At 39.6% G+C, this 23,274-nt stretch overlaps 1 protein-coding gene across 12 annotated transcripts in view; it reads right to left on the bottom strand.

Moving 5' to 3' along the window:
• Positions 1 to 23,274, bottom strand: part of celf6 (CUGBP Elav-like family member 6) — a 151,928-nt gene that overhangs the window by 126,080 nt on the left and 2,574 nt on the right. For all 12 annotated transcript variants that reach the window (XM_042486098.1, XM_042486091.1, XM_042486104.1 and 9 more), the window contains exon 2: positions 14,395 to 14,477. In XM_042486098.1, coding sequence (XP_042342032.1) covers positions 14,395 to 14,477 — 83 coding nt within the window. The remainder of the gene's footprint in view (positions 1 to 14,394; positions 14,478 to 23,274) is intronic.

Here is a 23,274-nt window from a genome sequence, read left to right as displayed (position 1 = left end):
CCCTAAGTGGTGCTTTTCCATTGATTATACCCTTTCAATGTTACGCTCCAACTCCTTGTTGGAAAAATTTGACAGAAAAAAAAGAGGGATCTAAAGGGGGCAGTTGAAATACCGGTCAATACTTAGCAGGGGCAAAGCGGAAAAGTAGGAAAGCAGAGAGTGAGTAATATCATAAACAGATAGCCATGAAAGCGATTTGAGAGAAAGAGAGAGAGAGGACAAGGTGTGTAAAAAAAAAAAAAAAAAACTGCGTTTGGCTTGCCGTAAACGCAGCGGTGCGTGGCACTTCGCCTGGCATGGCACTCACACTTTATGAGGTGTGGAGGGGCCGTCTCCCACGCCTGTCTGCCTGTTTTAATGATACAGTTTAAATGGAAAAGCTGGAGGTTCAGTCGGCACCAAGGACTCCACTCCTGGGCCGCACACACACACACACACACATACACATACACACACACACAAACCTGGATTGGCATACATAAATATATACTCACACACGCATTCAAGTTTACCTGTGCACTGACATAGGCATAATCTCTGAAGATTTTTACTGATTGCTGAATGAAGAAATCTTATAATGGCTGTTTCAACATGCCAAAGTGTCTAAGGCCACTTAGTGTCTCAAAACCGAGACACCTTGCCGACTAAGTGCAGTTCCTTTTTGTAAAATCCAAGTACTCCCGTGAGGCAGGGACAAACTTGAACAAGGTTTATTTTAGAATACAAAAAATACAGCAGGCAAAGTTCTTCCAAAATTACATCTCGTCTGGTCCACTACCAACTTTATGTCCTACTCCTAATGTCACATATCACCTGTTATCACATGGAATAGAATTTAGGACAATCCATACGTACGCAGACTTCTCGTCTTCAAGCACAACATCATCCCAGTCTCTGTAGTCATGCACAATAAACTGCCTTAAGGCACCATACATGTTGCAATTAACCTTTACCTGTATTGTAACAGAAATAATATAACAAGTAATGTACACATAAAAAAACTGTAGCATATCTACTTCTATACACTATTCAAAATATTGCAAAACTGTTATGTAAACCTAAATAATACCATAACTTACATTATATGTCATATACCAACACAAACATTTTTATCAGATATAAAATATGTAATAAAGTGGCTCTTACAATTTTTTTTAAAAATGACACTTTGTGGTAGTTTTTACTTAAGAATAAGCAAAACCGTGACCTAAACTTAACCCTAAACCTAATTTATCCAAACCTTAACTGAAATCAGCCTTATCCTAAATCCAGAAAAAAAAGAAATAGAAGTAGATTTGGTGGTAAATCTGTAAATACTAGGGGAAAAAATAACAAAATCATAGTTATCATACAAAAGGAGCTTTCTGTCTCCATGGTAGATTATTTGGATATCTGTTTTCACAGGACAAGTTGGAAAAAAAGTTAATAGCCCAAAAAAAAAGAGAATATTTCTCACAGTCCAGCACAGAAGCACACACACACACACACACACACACACACACACACACACACACACACACACACACACACTATACACACGCTGTATAGATGATCATAGGCCCGAGGCAGAGCCTTGGATGAGAGCGCGGAGCGACAGCGATGAAGCCAGGAGGTGAAACTGGCTGTCAGAGCTGTGAAGTCTCCTCAGATCTGCCCCGTGTGCCTGGCCACTGTACAGACAGAAGAGAAGGTTTTTACCCACACCCCTCACCTATCACTGTAACCTCTCAGAGGAGAACATACCGCAGTAATGCAATATTGATCTGACAATGTAGAGTGTGTGTGTATGTCCCCGCACAGGTGTGTCTGTGTTTACGTGAGATGTGTGCTCACCAGCCTTGTGTACAAGTGATTGAGCTGTGAATTGTTTGTGTGACGGTGTGTGTGTGTACGTGTGTGTGATTGGAGGCGGCTAAGAGAGCAATACATTAATAAGCAAAAGGTGAAGTGTTAGCCTTGGTTCTATTTCTGACACCTCACTGCCCGACTACATAAAGGAGGCCTGCGCACCCCTGTTTCTCCTTTCACTCCTATTATTCAGTTACAATTGCATGAAAAGCTTTACAAGAGAGTCATGAATATGGTTGCAGTATATTTAAATATCTAAGACATGAATGCCATTTGTGCATATAATACTGACTCAAGGCATAATTGCAGACAGGTTTCCTGTTTATTATGTTTTTCGTTTTCATCATTTAGAATGATAAAAAATAATTTACCACACAAATTAATTACTGAAACCACCGAGTTATAGTAAAATAATAAAAATAATGACAGTAATTTGCTGTTTCATTGCCATGGGTGATTATTTTTCTTGAATGACTGTCAATATTCCCCAAAATATTCAGACTCTGGATGGCCAAAAAAGAAATTTCATGCCCACAAAATGTGCACAGACTGCATATTAATTCAAAATAAAACAGTTAATCAGCAATTGTGTTTTATTTTCAAATATCTTTGTTTCGTTGATGTTGTCAATAGAGAACCCAGGCATAAAATGGTAAAAAAAAAATGGTTGATGCAATACTTGTTCCTTTCAGGCAAACGGTCCATCCCTATTGCTGTAATTCAAATAGTCCCCAGTAGGTGTCCAGTAAGCCTTTTAGAAATGTAGGACACACACAGAGCAAGAAAGAAAAGGATAAAAACTACTGGATTCAAATTCTGTATGTTCATAATGTTACTTCACAGTTTATTTTTCTCCTCACCCAGATAACTTTCTTTCCCTGTCTGGGTGAGTCAGAGTCTGTGTGACTCACAGTCTGTGGAGGATAAAGGACCAATATTGTAGTGACACGAGGAAAGGAGACATGACAGCAAAAGGACTAAGCAATGAGGGGGGGGGGGGGAAAGAATATTCAGATTTTCTTACTATGCTTGTGAGAACATTAAAGAATGTGTTCACATTTTTTAAAAGTAATACTCACATGCCCATATTTACATTTAAACAGTATTTGCTTGCTGTAACAATTTCTTCAATTCATACCAGCCATAAATCCCAAAGTCTTTCCAGAAGAAGAGACGGGAGAGAAAATCTACAGTCCTCATTCAGTGCATTTCAAAGTTCAGCTGAAGCTAATGTGAGACTTCAGAAGTCTAAGTTAGAAGCATACATCTTCCAAAGTTACCACATATTTTTAGCACAAAATTCCCTTTTTGCAGCGTTACTTTGCTGAGCTGTGGTGGAGAAATGGTAACACGAAGAGGGGAATTCTCCCAAAAATACTTAAACTTGAGGCGATACCCACTTGTACTCAGGAAAGGATCACTTCAATGCCAGTTTAAAAACATGATTTTAGCAAGCCAAACCTGTTTTAATGTTTACATTTGGGCACCTGACTATTGACATAAATTATGAATGTATCCATTACATTTATTACTATTTATTGTACATTAACCATGACCCTTCACCCATTTTGAATGTTATCACTCAATTAAATGAGTGTTAGTGGTTCAGAGTCATAGATATGAATTGCAAGGGTCCTGCTACACTGACTTGTAGAATACCATTATCAGTGCATTAAATGCCCATTGGCATCAGGAGCCGTGTCTCTATAGGTTTCACTTTCCTTAGGTCCTTAGGTGGTTAGGTTTGGAAAAAGCATCATTGTTCGGGTTAAAATAAGAACATTATGTGTCAACAGTGTGTCATGTGTCACATACATCACATGGCATGACCTAACTCACATACTTAAAATGACTCATGTTTGCTTATGGTTCCACACAGGACACAAACCCTGGTCTCCAGATGAGAGTCCTGTGTTTGACCTATTTGCTGGACTATATTGCTCGTCATTCTAACACTACGTCAGTTTACTTCCTCCATTGCCACAAAACAATAAACAGACCAGTTAAATGCACTGATGGCATTCTGAACATAGTGGTCAGTGTAGCAGGACCCTTCTCACCAATATCTACGACACTGATAACAACTGATTACACCCATGACATCTGAACCGAGTGGACCGTTTCAACTGGTAGATAAAAAGTATTTTTAATCTAAATTATTAACTGAGGTCCTAACCCTTACACAAACTTTAATCCCACTAAATTCTCCTTTTAATGTGGCTGCATGCTGTTTTTAACCCTTTTGAAACCCGGATAGACATTATGTTTTTGTGCTATGCTAAACTTTTAAACCCTCAGAAGATTTTTTTATTTCTTTTTTTTTTAACTGGGAAAATATGTCCAGAAAACTGTAATTATCATAATTTGTTACTTCTCTCTCCTTTTTTTGTTTTGCAGGTTTTTTGTCATTTCTTCTTAAGTTGCTCATTGCCTTCTCCCATGTTTTTGACAGAAATTAAAACCATTTGATATTAACCATTTCACAAGGTTAATATCAGTCGATGATTGATCATTGCCAAAAATACTGACACCCTCTATACTCCTTTGCTGCTTTTCACATCGAGTCTCACCCACTGAGATTTTGTGAGTGCTCTGATTGTACTGTTTTACTGCACAAAGTGTTTGATGGCACAAAGAGGTGCAGCTTGATAAAACAAAGTTATCTCATGCAGTAAAGCAGAAGAGTCAGCTCTCAAGGGGGAAGGTAAAAAACAAAAAGCAGGATGGGTAAATGTGGCCTTCATGTTGATTAATGCTAACTATAGCAATACCACTGGCATAAAAAAATAGAAATTTGTGTGTCTCAATCATAGTTTTAGCACTAAATGGTGATTTTGCCAACAAGAGATACATGTAGAAATGCCAAACATAGATCCCTTAATCCTGAACCAAAGAAGATCCCTAAACTGCCTGCTTGTAGAAACCACAATGACTCTGCACAACTATTTAAAATTCAAACTGAGCTACAAGAAATATATACAAGAGCACACACATGCACATCACACACATACAGGGCACACACACACACAGACGCACAGATAGTATAGTATATAGACTGACTCATAGGAGCCCAGAAACAGCAGTTATTCCCAGTGCAATAAAACAGGCAGGCTAACTAATGGAACCACCCACACACCAAACATACTTTTTATCACACACCACCTTCACAACCAAACACACGCGTGCACACTCTTTTTGTCCCAGCCCACTCATTGCTCGTTAGCTGCTACATCGGCTGGTTGTTTGTGCGCTGCTGCTGTGACACAGTCTGGCTGCGGCTCGCTCTTTCTGCTGAGAACGCACCACCAAAAATACTTCACTTAACAAACTCTTCTGATTGCAGTTTGACTTTCTCACTGTCTCTTTCTCTCCCTCCTGTCTTTAATCAGCATGTAAACAAGCGCAAGGTCATTTTCTTTCTTAAACGAAATGGGGGAGATAAGAGGAGCGTGGCGTAGTTAATCCTTTGGACACGCTGATGGAGGAGTTTGTCCTGGTGATGCTCGGGTGTTAATTATGCAAGAATGCATCTCTCTCTTGCTCTCCCTTTCTCTCTCTCTCTCTCTCTCTCTCTCTCTCTCTCTCTCTCTCTCTCATGATGACTAATCAGTTCATCGCTTTTCTCTTTTGCTATATTTTTCCCGCTTTTCTTTCCTCTCCCTTCACCCCTCTCTCTGTCCCCTTCTAGATATGTCGGATGTCCAATCACATAATTCTAAAAGACCTAAGAGTTGCCTCCAATGTCCTCAGTGTGTGTCACAGTGTGTGGAGATCATTTTCAAATCAGCACAAGGTTTACACTAGTCCACGTGATTAACTACAGTGTTTGATAAGCGGAGCTGCCAGAGTGATTTGCTGAGCTCAGCAGCATCATGTTGTCTTTACCCCTTGTTTTGTCTTTGAACAAATACGTGCAGATTGCCTGGATGTCTTCAGTGATTGCCAGAATGAGTTGTGAATTGCAATGAAAGGCTACTGACTTACTTGACAGGGAGGAGAGGAAAGAGAAAGAAAGGAAAGGAGGGGGAGAAAAACTAGCAGGGGGATAGGAAAAAAAGTAAGGACTCCAGAAAATGTTCAATTTTCAACGCAGCTGTCTTCGTAAAAGACAACACCTTTTCTCATTACCAACTCAATGCGGGGTGCCAACACCTGTTTCTATTGAGACATCACATTGTCTGAAACTAGATGGGAGACATCCTTTGAATATCACACAACTTTAAAGGTAGATTTACACCTTGATCTTCTCAAATTGATCTCCTCAAATTGAATGGGATGGGAAGTTAATTAGCCAAATCCACAGCGTTTTTGATGATTTTCAGGTAAAGATCCAGCCTCAAGTCTTCATTTTTGGTTTGTTTTTGATTTTTTTTCCCTCTCCAATTGTTATTGCCAGACAGCCTGATCTTGATGCAACAGAAAGTTTGATGTTTAATTGGTTTAGGAAATGTCATATTCCAGCGTGCAGCCTAACTAAGAGACAGTGATCCAGCCTGGAGTAAAAAAAGACTAAAAGCATCATTCTTGGAGGTATGACAGCACCCGGGCCTCATTTCCATCCTTCTCCACTATTTGTCAGCCTTCTCCTCTTCCCCAGTGAAGCAGCAATGTTAACAATGCTGTCCCCACATTTACCAGTTCTGCCTCATTACAGCTAAAGAAGTGGATAAATTAGCACAGGAGAGCATGCATGGCAGAGTCTGACTCCACCTGTCAGTGAGGAGAAAGATAGTGAATGTGTCGACGTGGCGGAAGGGTGTGAAGGAACCGCTCTGCTTACAAGCTTTCAACACATATTAAAACAAGACCCATCCAGTGAGACTGGCACTTATCTTTCCTAAATCATTACCTTTGGTACACCTTTCAGTATTTTAGTGTAATGGCAATCATACTCTGTTATGATTATCTCATTTTGTCAATCAAGGATTGGATTTTTTTTAAAGTTACACCTCAAACATAATCACTTTTTATTCAATAGGGTAATTTGTTTTTCTTGTGCATTGCCTTTCTGTAAATTCTGTATGTTAAGTACAAACTTGCAATATTTGCTTATTCCCAGAACACTTCCTTCCTAAAATAATCCCTTACCTTCTGTCATTTACATAAACCCTTCAAGTTTGGATTTGTATGTGACCATGATGCTGAATACTTGACCCCTTCCATCACTGACTAAGGTACAGATCATCATTAATGGGGTTTTGTTTGTGTCAAGAAGGACTTAATTTGTCACAAATAAAACAGAATGACTAAAATTTGAGGTTATGTTTGGTAAAACATCCAAGTTTATCCAAGAAGTCTTTATCTCATAGGTATTTAAGTACTACAGGAGCTGCTTTGATGGCCTTGGCCACTAGATTTCACTGTCAATTAGGTATAAGGGAAATGGGAGCGTAATTGTCTCCACTTAAATTATATAGTGTATTACAGGATAACTGTCTAAACTTCCATGCTTAAAAACGTATTGTTGAGATTGAAAAGAGACGTGAAAGAAGAGAAGCAGGAAAAAAAGATGTTTTTATTCTTGTTTAGTAGATTGCCCATTGCAAGACCAAAAACAGGAAAGCACACAGTCTTTTTTAAAACAAAATTTGAACATTTCATATTCCAGATTAAATGAACAAATAATGTGCACACACATGGATTCATTGTTTCCACTATGTTTTGCAAATGGAGAATGCACTTTAATAAATCTTGGATCTCAATTTGAAGAAAAAGCAGCAGCCGCTGGAAGAATATCTTGGCATTGTACATTTGTGCAAACCATGGGTATGTTACATTTTTACATAAAAAAAAAAAAATTCAAATTGATGTTTCTAAAGTGTCATAATATATGATGAGCTGACTTTCTCATCTGGAGATGGAGGGGATGGCGAATGGTGTGTCAGCTAGGTGAGATGGCTGCCAAGCTGCAGACCACTGTTGGAGACCAACAAAAGTGGTTATTTTTTACCAAGCCATTGCTGTGTGTTCTGCTGGGATTTTGCCTTTTTTTTTTTTTTTATAAAGACGATGCTGCGCGTCTTGCTTGGATAGTGCCACATTTTTTTTGTTTTTTTACTGAGACAATGCTGCATCTTCAGCCAGGATTGTGCCGACAAAGGTATTTTAAGCCAAAACATGATCTTTTTTCCAACCATAACCAACTGGTTCTTGTGCCTAAAATAACGACAGCTTAACCACAATGTTGTTGAAACAGAAATAAACGTAAAGTTTGAAGTATCGGCTGCATCATTACATACAAATGTTACATATCTGTGGTTTGCAGAAGCATACAATGCCAACATGTAATCTTGCGATTGGAATGGGAAAAAGTCCCACAAAAGTATCTGGTGTTTTTGTGGCTGGAACTTTGTTCGCAAATCTGTCTTTCAGTAAACTGAGAAGCTGGATTTTTCCACCTGAACAACCTGAGCAGCAGCTTGTTATACTGTATTGCAGTATATGTTCAAGATCAAGAGGACAAATGGGCCCGGTTGTTGCCATCCTCTGAACACCAAAACTCTCCTGCCCTGCGGCCTTTAAAAAGCACTATCTCTCCTGCTCATTTGTCCGGCGCCTCTGGCCTGCCATCTTTATGGGCTGGTTAAGGGCTCTCTCACAATCAACTATGTTTTCGCCCCGTCCACATTCCTCAGTAAAAAAGCCAGGCGTTCTACGATGTCCACCCGCCTGCCTGCCAGGATTAACATTTCGCACTCTCCAAGGTTGAAAATCCCATCAGATGGAACGAAATTAATTTTTGCACAATATTCAGGGCCACCAGCCACATAATAGGAGACAATGCCGAGTGCATCCCTCGATTGTGATTCCATTCACTCCCTAATCGGCAGGATGGCCGTGCACAGTGCAGCAGCGTAGTAAATGCTTTCATCCCAGGGGGATTAGAAAAACAATGGCCCTTTTTAATTTCTTTTCTAAAGCGGGCAGCAGAAAGAAAATGATATAGACGTAATTGATGATGAGGAGAGCAGGGGGAGCCTTAGCAGAGGTCTCACGTCCAGTGCCCAGGCCTTTTTTTTTTGCTTCATAATGGCAACTGCTCAGGGGCACTGGAGGTTGACAAATCTGGCACGGAGGACAAATTGATCGGCAACAGAACGCAATTTGTCCCTTAAAAGAATGGGTAAAGGCCCTGTGTGGCCTGAGTAATTAGTTTAAACTGCAGCATGTCTGTCCAGGAGTGGACCCGCTGGAGAGGGGCTCAGTGTGTCCTCTGATAAGACGCCCTGCTGCTGCCACACACACACACACACACACACACACACACACACACACACACACCTCTCACCTGGTGTGGAATGCTCCACCCAAAGCCCTTACTACTGAATATATCAATTAACACATTTTTTTGATAAATTGGAATAAAGGGAGCAGGTGAGACATGTTAGTGTTTTTAAAGGTGTTAGTGTTATTTTGCTTATTAATATGCACTAAATCACAAGTTCCCCTGAGATGTCACTGTAGAGAAGTAACTTTTCCATGAACATTCTGCTTAGATAAAGACCCAAATTAAGCAACAAACTTTTTAGAATATTTACACAAATTAAACTTTTTTTGTTATGCATTCACACTCACTGCCTATCTGAGGCGTTTTTGGAGTTTTGGAGTAAAAATGTCAAGGGGAAAAATGCTGGTTGCTTATTCCCGGCGTGCACTGAGACGCAGACAAAGACATATGGCGGGTCTTCGGTGGACGCATCTGTGGTGTGATGTGGGGAGAGTGTCAAGAACATGAATGCACTGGTCCATGGCAGTGTGCTTAGTGACACATAATACTGGTATTGCACAATCTTCCCCTGACCCATTTTTGTGTGACACACACAGAAGTCAATTTTCTGCACTTTTCATGCACTGAAGACGAAGGAAAAAAAGTGAGAAACCCAAACATTTTGCTACTCACTTTGGTGGAAGCTGATACCTTCAAGCTTACCCTTTCAGATTTGAAGAGAAACACCTCAGAAAGTAGGACTTGGTAACTTTTTTCTCTCTCCTATCTTCTCTGCTGTTGCGCTTGGCTGCCTCATCATCAATACAGGGGTCAGGTGCTGCTGGTACTAACACTCAGAAACCCAAAAATGTGGATCCCTCCACAGAAACCTAAATGACAAGTATAAGGTTGGGGCACCACCCCACACTCAGCACATTCCACAGAGAAAGTGTTGAAAAAGATAGTGAGGGGGGGATGAAAAGTGGTAGGAATATGACTAGGCAGGAGTAAGCATTGGGGTGAAGGGAGGAAGAGAGCACAAGTGAATAAGAGACAAAGAGAAGCTGGATCTTTTTTTTCCTAGAAAATTTTAATTGGCTTTTGGGCTTCAGTAGCACCCAATTAGCATGCTTGTTACATGCGAACACCAGGAGCTAATTGGCCTGAGAGGAAAAAGCGGCGTGGCCCTGAAAGGACAGAGCAAGATTCATTTGAAGGTTCGTCGCTCCAGTAGCAGCATGTTGGGAGGCTATTTGGCAAACATTTGTAAAAAAAAAAAAAAAAAAAAAACATCTTGCTGCTGCAACTGCAAATATTAGTTATACTTTCTTGCTGTTTTTTATTGCCAGATGGTGTTGCAAAAAAGAAAGTATCATGATTGCATTAAAGTTTATATATCAGCAATGTACCTTTATCTACACAGATTGTCTTGATGTAGAAAGGAAATGTCAGTGCATTGGTCATAATGTACTACTTTGCTCAAGTCAGTGTGTCAGCATCCAATGAATTAGTCAGATCCAGGAGAAATCATTCACAGATATGACCTGACCTGTCCACACAAAGTGCCATGCTACCCCACATCGGGGTTATATGCTGAATGTGCACGTAAACACAACAGCTCTACGAGCTCCCCAAGGGCAAGAGGCTGAATCTCTGATTACATTTACTGTACAAACTGTAACAGCAGGAATCGGATGCACAGGACATCAAGAGCTCATTATGCTCTTTACATGCAATTAATCAAACAATGTAAACACAGCTCGCCTCAGCCGCAACAGACAGAGCCGGATTTCTCTGGTGGTAATTCAAAGGCAGCGTGCATGGTACAAGACTAAGTAAATAAAGGAATGTGATGGAAAATTTAAGATTCACAGCCAATCTGGAGATGATGTAAGAGCCGTAAGCTTCCTGCTGAGACCACACACACAAATATATCTGCCTCCTCTCTGTCGCTGTTAAGCCTTTAGTCTCCTCCTTTTGTGAAATGCACACAATGTGTTAATATGAAAATATCCACACTGTGCAGGGAAAGTGGCGCTTTGTAACAATGAAAGAATTACATGAAGAATGCACAAGTAGAAATATAGAACTCCTACTGAGACACTTTTGAGGCTGGGCATGTACATGTTTGTTCAATTGTGGTGATCTGGGCTTGCATCAGGAATTTACAATGTTTAGAGGAGGAATTTGTTGTTTGAAAATGTAAAACTAAGCTTTTTAAGGCTTAATCGGTGATAGCGATGCAAACATTTTCAGTCTGTAGTCATGTTCCTTTAGCTGATGTTAATTCACAGCTTAATACAGGGTGACACACTAGAAAGTTAAGTTAATTGATTAGAATTGATTAGTGATTTATTATTATTATTATTATCATCATCATCATTTTGATTACAGGTCTACATTAAATTTAAGGTAAATATACTAAATCACTAAATCTGCCTTTTAGCAACCACAAAAAATTGTTTTATTCCAATTATTCTATTACTGGTCATGGAAAAATTGCACAGTGCAAGGCCATAGCCATGGAGCAAACATTGGAGGGGGACAGGGCTCTGGGAGTACCCTCTAAAAATTTCAAATTTGAAACTCATTTTCTTAAAAATAAGCAAGTAAATCCTGCAGTATCCTCTGCAGTACACACATGCAGGGCAACATAAATGACTGATACCTTATTTTCTCAGACTTTACAAGGCTGATCTGACAAATTTAACACAACAAAAATCTAAGATAATGTATTTCTCATATGCTAAGAAAAAGCCTTTGAACAATCCATCATTGTGCGTTGAAAGGAGTTGGAAGTTCTCTCTTGTTTCAGATATCTTGGTCAAGTGTCTTTGGCTTGTTGACTCCCTTTCTTTTAAACCTAAGGTTGACAATCTTGGTAAAAAACTGTTCTGGGATATGGTGATCTGTTGTACATGAATGCGTCTGCACATTGCATGCATATAAAAATTATGATGCTCTCATCACCTCTGTACTTTGCCCAGTAGAAACTTGTGACAGTTGTCAGAAGAAGAATGAAGTGAGTCATTCTTACAATGCTTGAGCTGTGTCTGTCTCTGACTAAAGCAGAGTGGCCATCGAGACGTTCACAGCTTCTTTCCCCATCCTCTTGATTTTCTCGTTGGTATGTTTTCAAGCACCAGCCACATCTGCAGGCTCTGTTTGAAGAAACCTTTGCAAAGTGTTATAGTCTGGATCAAACGTGGGAGTTAAATGAGTGAAATCCAGCATTCTCTTTGCTCCAGAGCTTTGTGGAAAAGTACATTGACTTTTAGGTCTAAGTGAGGAAGCCATACAGGGACTTCATACTGGATAAACATGATGAAATGGGCTGAGGCTGTCAGAGCTCTTTTAAAGCTAACACATACTCCAATTTGCATTTAACCTCATGTGACATAACTGTGCCGCCGCTATTGCAAATATGATTTACCTGCCGTCAAATACATTTTTCAGGCAGTGTTATTTTGTTCGCCCAGCATTTTATTTTAATTTTGTTTCATGTATCAGCTTGTGAAAGAAAGAACTGATTTTTCTTTTTTTTTTTTTAAATGCCAAATGTCTCATTGGAACAAAATTTGCATTTAGGTTGCCTGACAGTCACACCGCCACAATCGGACTTCACAATCATGCCTGCAACGCTATGTGGAGAAGCTACTGAAAGGGCAGCATTATACGACAGAGCACCTCAAAGCATCAGGCCATGACAATGAGGCTTGTCCAGAAGTGTCACCTTTCTCGTTCTTGTCTGTCTCTGTCTCCCTCAAACTCTCCTTGTTTTTTTTTTTCTATCTCTCACTATCTCACTCTCTCTCCTCCTGTCTCATACACGCATCAACACACACACACACACATACACACACACACACAGTAAGACAGAACATCTTTATTAGCCCTCTGTATACAGTCTGTGCTCAGCTCGAGATTGCAGGACTGACCCCTCGCTGTGAGCTGTACAGGGGAAATGTTTACCGAAACCCCACAGAACATGCCATTAACCTCTTTCTAGATAGAAGACAAACACGAACCTCCCTCCATGAGGGCAATAAAGATGGGAACACCTATCCAGGACCATCACGACAATCATCTCATTATGAAGCTGCAGGAGGCGGTAACGAGCTAGGGAGCCTGGCCTCCCAGGGGCTCTTTCGCCGCAGTGTACCTGTGTGCCTAACATTCAGTGAAGTACCTGAAATGAAATGCAGTGAAGTGCAAACAGCTGATTAACCCAACAGTGAGGAACAATATAAAGCCCCCCAAGTCCATCAAACACCTCTGCCCCCCTTTTTCAGACCAATCTCTACTTTATGCTATTTCCTGTCTCTTCCCTCCTATCTTCCTCTGTCTCTGTGCCTCTCTCCCTCCCTGGAGATTTAGATGGATATCCTGAGGCTCTGATTAAAGCCCCGACCTGGGAGGGTGTCTTGGTTCGTGGTGGTGAAAGGAAATGGGGGGGCGGAAGGGGCAGCACAGAGCCTGGGCACTATGAGCAGCTTCTCGTTCTTAGGGACCCGCGGGCGTAATTCAATCACACCTCGATAATTCCCCTGATGTGAGAGTCGAATCCCCCTCACTCACATCAAGTACAGATAGACACCACAAGCTCATGCTGATCCCAGATTGAGGGTCTCCTCCTGGGTGGGCTTAAGAGCCCACTACTGGGTACGCTTTACCTGTGTCGTTTGAAGAGGCCATTATTTTAATTGAAAAAGTTACCCGCCCGCCAAAGGCAAATGATAGAAGATGGGGGAAAAAAAAGAGAAAAAAAACCGGGAGAGAATTAAAACAAAAACACCAGATGGTGATATACATGGTAAAAATGATTGTTTATACTTACTGTTTGATTATATGTGATAATGAGAGCGGGATTCCTCAAGGCAATTAGTGTCTGCGGCAGCCATATTGTGAGAGGACAGGGGAAGGACGGTGCAGGCTGTTATGAAGGAGCGCTTATCAAATATCTCCGCCGGGGTGATTAGTGTAATAAGACACTGCAAGGTGAGATAGGCCACTCACACTCTTTTAGTATGTCGGTGTGTGTGTCCATGTGTGTGTAGGTTAGTGAGCGGGAAAGAATGTGTGTGAGAGCGAGCAAGAAAGAAGGCTGAGAGGGAGTCTGAGAAAGTATGAGTGACTCTTTCCATCTGTTTCCATATTTGTGTGTGTGCTTGAATGTGTGTCTTAATGTATACTGTGTCCCCATGTGCCTCAGCATGTGCACGTATGTGTGTGCGTGTGTGCAAGTGTGATATAATCCCAATGTTAATGTAGGTTCCCATGCCAGGCTGGCTGCCCCAGGGGCTTTAGCCTATGACAGAGGGCAGATCGGGGGCACTTACCCCTGGCAGAGTCTTCTGTTCATGGAGGGCGCTCTGGGCCTTCAGTGCTGACTCTCTGGCACAGTATGTTAGAAAGGCACATCCTGGAAAATCAGGGAGACAGCAGAGAGAGATAGGCTTATTCCACAATGAACCACCATTTGTAATAAAAAAGAAGAAAATTTTTTACACTGACCAGTGCTAGACATAGCGTGTTCAGTGCCCTAGGCCAGCTTCCCTTGCCACCACTACACAATAATAATAATAATAATAATAATAGTAATAATAACAACAATAATGACAATAATTTATTATTATATGTAAATTATATATATTTATTACTAACAAAAACTAGATCTGATGTAAAATAAACAAATATAACCAACTTAGCTAACAAACAATAATAAAAATAGCAACCAAATAAGACAGAATTGCTTGTTTCTTCTTCATCCTGTTTTTGCACTGCACTCTGGACAGCTTTTTACCCTAGATGGTATATGTCCCCTATAGCCTGGGTTTTCAACAGGGGGTCCGCAGCCCCGAGGGGGTCCACAAAGTCACTGCAGGAGGGCTATCAAATTAATGCTTGATAACTGAGATTTCTAATTTTTTCTAAGTTTTCTAATTTTGATTTTTTATTAAATTATTACAGACATTTTTTTGTGAGCCACAGTGAATTGTTCTGTGACTTTTCAAGACTCTGACATATCGCCCACCTGTGAAACCACCAGCAGTAGTGGAGAAGGTGAAGCTAGCGCACTTAGCCATGATACAACTGCTGCTGAAAGCTACAGGCAAGCACAATAAGAGAAGACCTTAAATATTCAGAGAATATCAAAAAGGCAAGTCCGTTTTCTGCAATATTTGTAGTAGGAGGTCCCTGCCTTCAGCTTAGACCTGAAAAAAATTAAAGACCATTACCCTAAAGGAAGCTCCACCACTTACAGTGACAGATAATTTATGGGTATAGAAAGAGCAGAGTTATGGTATGTTGAGCATTTTAGGATGCTGAATAGTAGTAAGGACTTATTAGTTGACCACAAAATAAATAATCCAAAACATAGGCCACTAAGTCATATGTATGTCATTATGATGATCTAGGAATTTAAGCATTTAGCATCCATGAGATACAATGTCTAAATTGTAAAAATACTGAATGTAGGAGCACAGATTTAAAAACATCTTAAGCTTCCCCCATCATTTTTATGTAAATTTAGGCTAAACTCTCAAACACAGATCTAGATTTTCATTGGATATCTCAACCATGGAAGTCCATTTTAAGTGCACCATGTAAAGCCAGTGTAACACCTCTCCATTGATGTTTGTTCAGAGATTAAGCATTCCCACAGTCCACCTAAAACACACACAAACACACACGCACACACGCACACACACACACACACACAAGGAAACCTTCAGAATAGACCCATAGATTTTTGATTTCACTGGAGTAATTCCAATCCACACAAGCCATAATATAAGACTTACTGGAGTTTTACAACCTATTGCCAAAAACATGTATTATATTAAAATGGAATTCATATACTGTGCTGACAATTGGAATGTGGCTCTCTGAAGTTAATAGCTCCATACCCTCAGAGAAAATAGCATGCTGGTAGAGAAATAAGATTACAATTTTTACACATTTCTGAATATGACAACCCCTTCAGATTAGATTTACTGAACTCATGCATACATTGAATGTTTGTGAGAATATATGCGTATTGTTTGTATTTTTGTTGCTTTTTTCCCCATTAAGTTTAATATGGACTGAGCAAAATGAAAATGCAAAAATGTTCAACATACAGGTGTAAAAACAGGTGTGTTCCTGGAGGTTAAGTTTAAATCAGGAGTGGTGTTGGAAAATGCTTAGTCATCCCAGATAGGGTGTTATCATTTTCTTTTCATTACTAAAATATATGCATACCCTGCTTTCTGATGAATGATCACTTTCATAGTTATTGAACCGGGCACAGGAGGAAAAAGTCAAACAGTATGCATATTTCTTTTTAGCTGCCAAGTAATTAAAATCCTCTGGTGATGAGCTGAAACTGTACCCTCCACACATCTCTAGAGACTTTTCTTTAAGTTGGAAAATTCAGGCAAACAGAATGAATATGCATCGATAAATACGTCCCTAACAAAAATGTGACAGCTTTCATTAAAGGGTGAGTGGTTGCTCTGTTACGTGCTTGGCAGAGCTGACAGTGGGTGACCCCGTTCAGAAGAGGTTTTGCACTGTGCAGCATAATTTCCCATTACTACATGTCACACCTGCTGCCAAGGATTCCCACGGGAGAAACGAAACACACATACTCTCGCACACACACTCACACATACAGATGATACCCGGCATGCAGCACATAGCGCCCATCAGCCCCCCAAACCCAGCTACACACTCTGGCGCCCAGCCAAGAGAGCTCCCTTTCACGACAACCTTCACCCACCTCCACAACTAGGCAGTTACTCAAGAGGAAAAATCACCTAAACGACACTGATGAAACAGCATGCCACACAGCAAAGCAGAAAAGTTTGGGTGCCTGGGGAAACACTCTTCAGCCTTTGTGACATTACAAAACTGTGGGACACGAGCTGGGGCATCCCCGGGGGGGCATGTTCTATAGCAAAGGGTTATGTGGATAGTAGGCTGGTACTGATACCTTCTGCCCCCACCCAAAACCTGTTTTTTAATGTTTTTAACTAAGCTGTTTTGCTGCATATTGCAGAGAACTTGAAAACATCTTGACAAGATTTAATCACATGGTTTACTGTGGTTTAAAATGTCCACACCACAAAAGGGTGTATAAACTCATGCAGCAGTGATGGAGTTTTTCTCAACAAAGTTTTATTTGACCATTGTCCTTCCAGGAAAGAAGCTTTTGTCCTTCAATGAAATATATAACTGCAAAAAGGGTTCCCTTTTAACATCAAAACAATCACACTGTAGAGTGAAACAATTCTAAAACTGAAAAACAAAAACATAATTTGTCTTTTTTTTCTTTTTTAAATGTCACTTCAAAATGGGTTTAGTAACACTGATAGAAAGAAATACAGTACATTGACACAAGCAAATGTATATTTACTTAAGTACAAGCTTGATGCACTTGCATTTTTTTAATCATTTTAAAGGGACAGTTCACCTCCAAATCAAAAATACATATTTTTCCTCTTACCTGTAGTACTATTTATCAATCTAGATTGTTCTGCTGTGCGTTGCTGAGTGTCAGAGATATCTCAATTATAATGGAACTAAATGGCACTCAACTTGGTGCCACAAGTGCCAAAACATACATATGAAAAGCTCAACAGCAATTTCTCGTTCCAGAAATCATGACCTGAGCTCACAACAGGGTCTACAGATTATCTTAAGTATCCAGTACATTTAATTATTACATTCAAGAGAAGACATTTCTCTGGCTGATATCTCCAACACTCTGCAACTCACAGCAAAACAAACAATCGAGATTGATAGACAGATCTACAGGTAGGAGGAAAGATATGTATTTTTGATTTTGGGGTGAGCTGCTACTTTAAACTTTTACTTTACTGCATTTATTTTATAGCCGTAGTTTCAAGATATTTCAGATAAATATTTGACATATAGATACAATGCGTAAACTACCCAACAATTTATAAATTAATTAAAGTCATCTCCAACTCAACCAACTGTGGCATCAGTGGATACATGTTATGCCTCAATAATCATAGTTTATTACTGCAACTAACACAACTACGCCTTTACAAATATTTTAATTCAAATACTGTACTTTTACTTTAGGGACATGTTTTACTGCAGAATTCCATACTCCATTATAATGGAGTGTTTTTATAATGTAGTGCTTGATTAAATGATGTGAATACTTAAGATCTGAAAACTGGACCACTGTTCAGTTTTTCCCGCAGCATGCTTAAAGCAAGTGAAACTGCATCAGACACAAGTGAAGCGATCTTTCCCCCGCTGCAGATTTGCTTCAAGAAAAATAGCATGTGATACTATTAATTCAAACAGTTTGTTAAACTGGTTTTCTTGTGCAGCGTAGCCTTTAATATTCAGGCCATCTGCGTGGCTACCTCGGCTCCCTCGCGGTGGTGGGAAACTAGCGGGACTTTAGGAAAGCTTCACATCCAGCAATGGCTTGCTCAGGGGACGGCTTAAGCCCAAAGGACTCTGTGACTGGGAAAGCCAGTTGTGAAACAGATGAGCATTCAGCTCGGAGAACATGAGGAAAGGCACAATGATACCGTTTGAGGGGAGGTAACAAGGATGTAGCAGCTGGTGGCAGGTTAGGGCTGTCAGCTTAAAATTTTAAATTGACTAATTGGCATGGGATTACATTCAAATTTGCAAGTTATCCCACATCGTTGTCCCCTTGGTGTTATGTGAAATCCTACAAACAGTGCTCTTAAAAAAATATAGCATTTTATTTTTAGGCTGTCTGCACAACATTACCAAATGAAAACTTTAACAGCAAAAGCAGACATGATGTTCATTGTGATGTATTAAGTAACTTGGGGATTAAAGCAAGTCTTCTCAGGTTTTTTTAAAGTCATGAAAGTATTTAGCAGTAATGTAAAGTGCAGATTATTTGAAGGAAAAAGGATAAAACATGAAAAATGAAACAGTAGTTTGGTCCTTTAATGCTTCAATGCTTCTTATTGCTGTTATGGCACCAGTGCTTAAAATGTATGGTATTAAATTTTGGCAAATAACTCAGATAACATTTAAACCTTCCTTTGTGAATTAAAGTTTGAATGAACTAAACATTAGCCAAAGACTGGATGAATTAAGTTGCATGCATTAAATGAGTAGAAGAAGAGTAAAGAGAACGTGGCTCTGATGGTGGTTCAACAGAAGGACTGGTGGCTTCCTGTGATGAGCAGGTTAAGTGGGGTGAAAATAATACTTTGGTAATCAAAGACAATTTAGCACACTATAATTTCAGCGTGGGACAAAAGTTCAACAAATTACATTTAAGGCAAATGAAAAAGTAAACCCTGCAAACTAGTTCAAAGGGAAAGCAGGAAATGTGAAATGTCTTTGCGCTTGCAGGACACGTTTTGCGTAATTACTTAAAGAACCCACCAGCACCACCGCCACCCCCTGTAACGCTTCTTCCAACAGTTTGTTTTAGCATGGAAATTAGTATGTGCTCACAATTGCATGCATCCAGGCATTAAGAGTAAATTGTGCTTTTTTAAGGCATCAGGTACCTGTAATTGAAATAACTCCAGAACAAATTTGTATAAAATTTCAATTCATTAGCAGTGAATTCATGAATAATGAGCAATTTTCTCTCCTCCAGTCTCCTCATACATGTCTGATCCAAGAATGTTCATTAAAGTGGGAAAAGAATGCAAATTAATTTCCAAAAAAGATCCAGGCACAAAAAAGGGAAAGAAATCACGTAAAACAACTGGATGCTGCTGAATGTGACAGCCTGACCCTCTCATGGGTACTGAGACAAATAGGATGTGAGGATTCATCAAGCGCTTCATGTTTCCGTGTTAACCACAGCTATTACCTGCTGAGCATCTTTCCATCTTTCACTCCATCTACATTCAGAGCGGGCTGTTCAGAGCGAGTTAGCTGTCTGGTTCACGCACAGCCCCCTTTCTAATGATCAGAGAGGTCACCTGTAGACTTCAGCTACACCTGTCACTCAGCTTACACAAACTGTCAATCACCGTCTAACACTTCCCCTACAACACACACCATAGATAAAAACCCAATACAAGCATGGATTTGTAACTCCTTGTGGCTGTTAACAAAAGTCCCCAAACTATTTTTCCAAAGAAACAGAATTGAATTTCACAGAAAACCACAAAACTGTCTCCAAATCGAAAAGACACTTTCACTGATTTGTTGTTACATTCTATGACTCATTTGCAATCAGATATTAGTGCCCTACTGTGGTTTACTTTTGACATTTCACTGCCTAAGAGGGTTTTTTATGTCAATTTGGCAGGCTATTTATAGCCAATTACACTGCATGGACCTACCGAGGAGAGGAGAATGGATGAGGATATTTAACAACTCTTTGTATCTCTTCCTCCTGGCTGCGTGGTGCAGCTCCGAGTCCCTCCTCTCAGCATCAGAGACGGATTGATAGATAACGCTACTCAAGCAAAAGATTTGCCCCCCACTAACATTCAGCATGTCTGAACAATGCATGCGTTCTGGCACTGACACTAAGTATTATGATAATGTAGTGCTCAGCGAAATGATGGATGTTAAACAGCACGACCTGGCTGCACCGCACACCGACGAGCCCCGTGCCCGCCAATAGTGTCAAGTCATCCCACGCACTGCATAAGGCTCCCCGACGACACAGAAACTATCAAACCGACATTAAAGGCAACAGTGTCTAACAACTACGAGGCTGGATATAATCATTTGTTAAAAGAAACATGAAAAAACAGCTTCTCAATAAACATCAACATACAGCTAATCCACTGGAGTGTACTGGAAACTAAAAAATACAAAACTCCCCAGATATTCTGACGAGTCCCTGGAGATACCCGAAATGCCCAAAGTAAGAATTCACAAAGCACAAAACATCTGTTCAAACTGATGCAGTACAATCCACATGAATTAGTCATGAGCAAACATGACATATTTTGATCTGCCCTTAAATCCATAATTATGTTGTAATTCTGTGTCACAGGACTCGGGCTGCGAAAAAAGGTAGTGCTGCAAATCATCCATTAGGTACGGTTTACTAACTGATGCCAACAGCCATGTACATCATCTATCCGAAACAAATCAAATCTCTCTCAACCACAAACTAAGCTCAAAGAGGGATTTCAAAGTAGTAGTCAAACTCAATTTATGGCACTGCACTAAATCTTTATGAACTTTATGTTTTGGGGATCGTGGAGCCAAGCTGATTATATCCTCCCCCACTCATCTGTCGTTCTGCTGTGAAAAATGTTTGTGTTACTGTTTAAGATAAAAAAAAAAATTGGCCTGAATTTGTGGCAGTGTTACAACACTGGTAACCTCCCAGGACTTTGACTTAATAGCTAGCCAATATCCATCGGAAAATTATGTATTTTTGTGCACTAAACAGAACTACTTTTTAAGCCACTGTGCAATAAATATACTTTGGGCAAAAGATTAGTGCAAAACCTTACACTATATAGAGGCGGAGTAATCAACTCAAGCTCTGTACTGCTCTATTCTTTATTATAGTTGCACAGCTACAACACCTGTCTGTGTAGATTAATCCCATTCATTCAGGCAGTACAAAAATGAAACTATCCATTGGTCTGTTAGAGTGTTTGAAGTTACAAAGATTTTTCAAGCACACTCATCCCATGGCCCTCACATCTAGCCCCCATATGACATCATGACATCATTAACCCAGAGAGGTCAAGTTGTCGAGGCCTCACCGACCACCAGTAGAAAATATAAATCCCCTTTCATGAGTAGCATAAGGTCTTTAACTGTAAAACTACAGTCCTGTGGATAATGGAATTTTTGTCCTAAGACTTTTTTCCCATTTGTTTTATGGACAAACGTGATGCATTACTGTATTGGAAGGATCTAAAAACATTTCATTGTTAAGAGATGTTCTTTAAATCTGCAGTTTGACCCTTTGCAGCAACAGTCAGTGACAATCTGTGAACACAATACATTATCACCTTTTAAGTTGATTTTATAAACTTGTTAGCAAGTTTATTTACACACTTAGCACATTAGCATTAGTTAATTTAGAGACATGTGTCTGGCCAACTGAAAAATGTAAAATCAATATTCACTCTCCCTTTATCTCTGTTTTAGTTTCCTCTATCTGTCTTAAGGAAAATGTATGGAAGCTCCAATATATTCTAGTCACGTAGTCTGTCTTTACTTTGCCTCCTGCTGGGCAGGTACATGAGTGTAGTTTTCTTCAGCTGAAAATAGCTGCCAGCAAAAGCTAAAAACATGGCTATGAGCATCATTAGAATGAAGCTTAATGGTTACGTTACAGACTAGAAAAACAAAACAATGAGCTGCAAAATGCTAACAGATTCTGTAAAACTAACGGGGACCGCAAAGTCAGGTGATAAATCTCTGTGGGTTCATCATCAAGTGTTATTCCTTGTGTTGTGTTGTGTTGTGTTGTGTTGTGTTGTGTTGTGTTGTGTTGTGTTGTGTTGTGTTGTGTTGTGTTACAAAAAAAGTAGCCTTGTGATCCATTGTTAAGGCATACAAAGTAGGATTCAAAAAAAAAAAATCAATCACCACTTTTGATCCACTAGAAGAGCTCTTTCTGAGTGAATCTGGGGTTTTTCTTCATTTTCACTTTTACTGGTGATGTTTACAAAAAGCAACCAACGATTCCAGCATAGTAAACCTTTGATATAAAAATAATTTATTTGCTTAAAAATAATATTTTATTGACATCTAGGAATGCTGAAGCAGTTAAGTGCCTTTGATTTCTGTTGCATCTCTATATTTATATGCTGAACAAACTCAATAGAATCCAAGTGGACCTGATGATGTTGAGCCTCTTATGCTCTGTGCCCTTATATATAAAACTTTTACACAAATATAAACATCACTGTTAAGTCCCAGTTTTATGTCCCATTTGATTTCAGCTGGTAAATGAGAAGTAAAATGTTTAAAAGAATAGCATCTCACAGTTTCCTTTTATTCCTTTTCTTATCATTATTATTATTATTATTGAGTTTCTTCTCTTCCATGTTTAAAAAGAACTTGCGTACAACTTTAATATACATAAATTACATTTCACATCGATGAAGTCTGTGTGATACAGGCAATAAGTGGGCCCTGAGATGGGATTGCTGGTCAAATTAAATTACAATTAATTTAAAAGTTGTAAGTGTACTGCTACAGAAGACTGCTGTGCTGACCTTGGTGTGTTGTTTACAACAGAATTCAGTTAGAAGAAAGAG

The sequence above is a fragment of the Plectropomus leopardus genome, chromosome 1 (assembly GCF_008729295.1).
Source record: "Plectropomus leopardus isolate mb chromosome 1, YSFRI_Pleo_2.0, whole genome shotgun sequence".
NCBI classification, from domain to species: Eukaryota; Metazoa; Chordata; class Actinopteri; order Perciformes; family Serranidae; genus Plectropomus; species Plectropomus leopardus.
The sequence above is the reverse complement of the archived record's forward strand: the minus strand, read 5'-3'. Positions and strand labels throughout refer to the sequence as shown.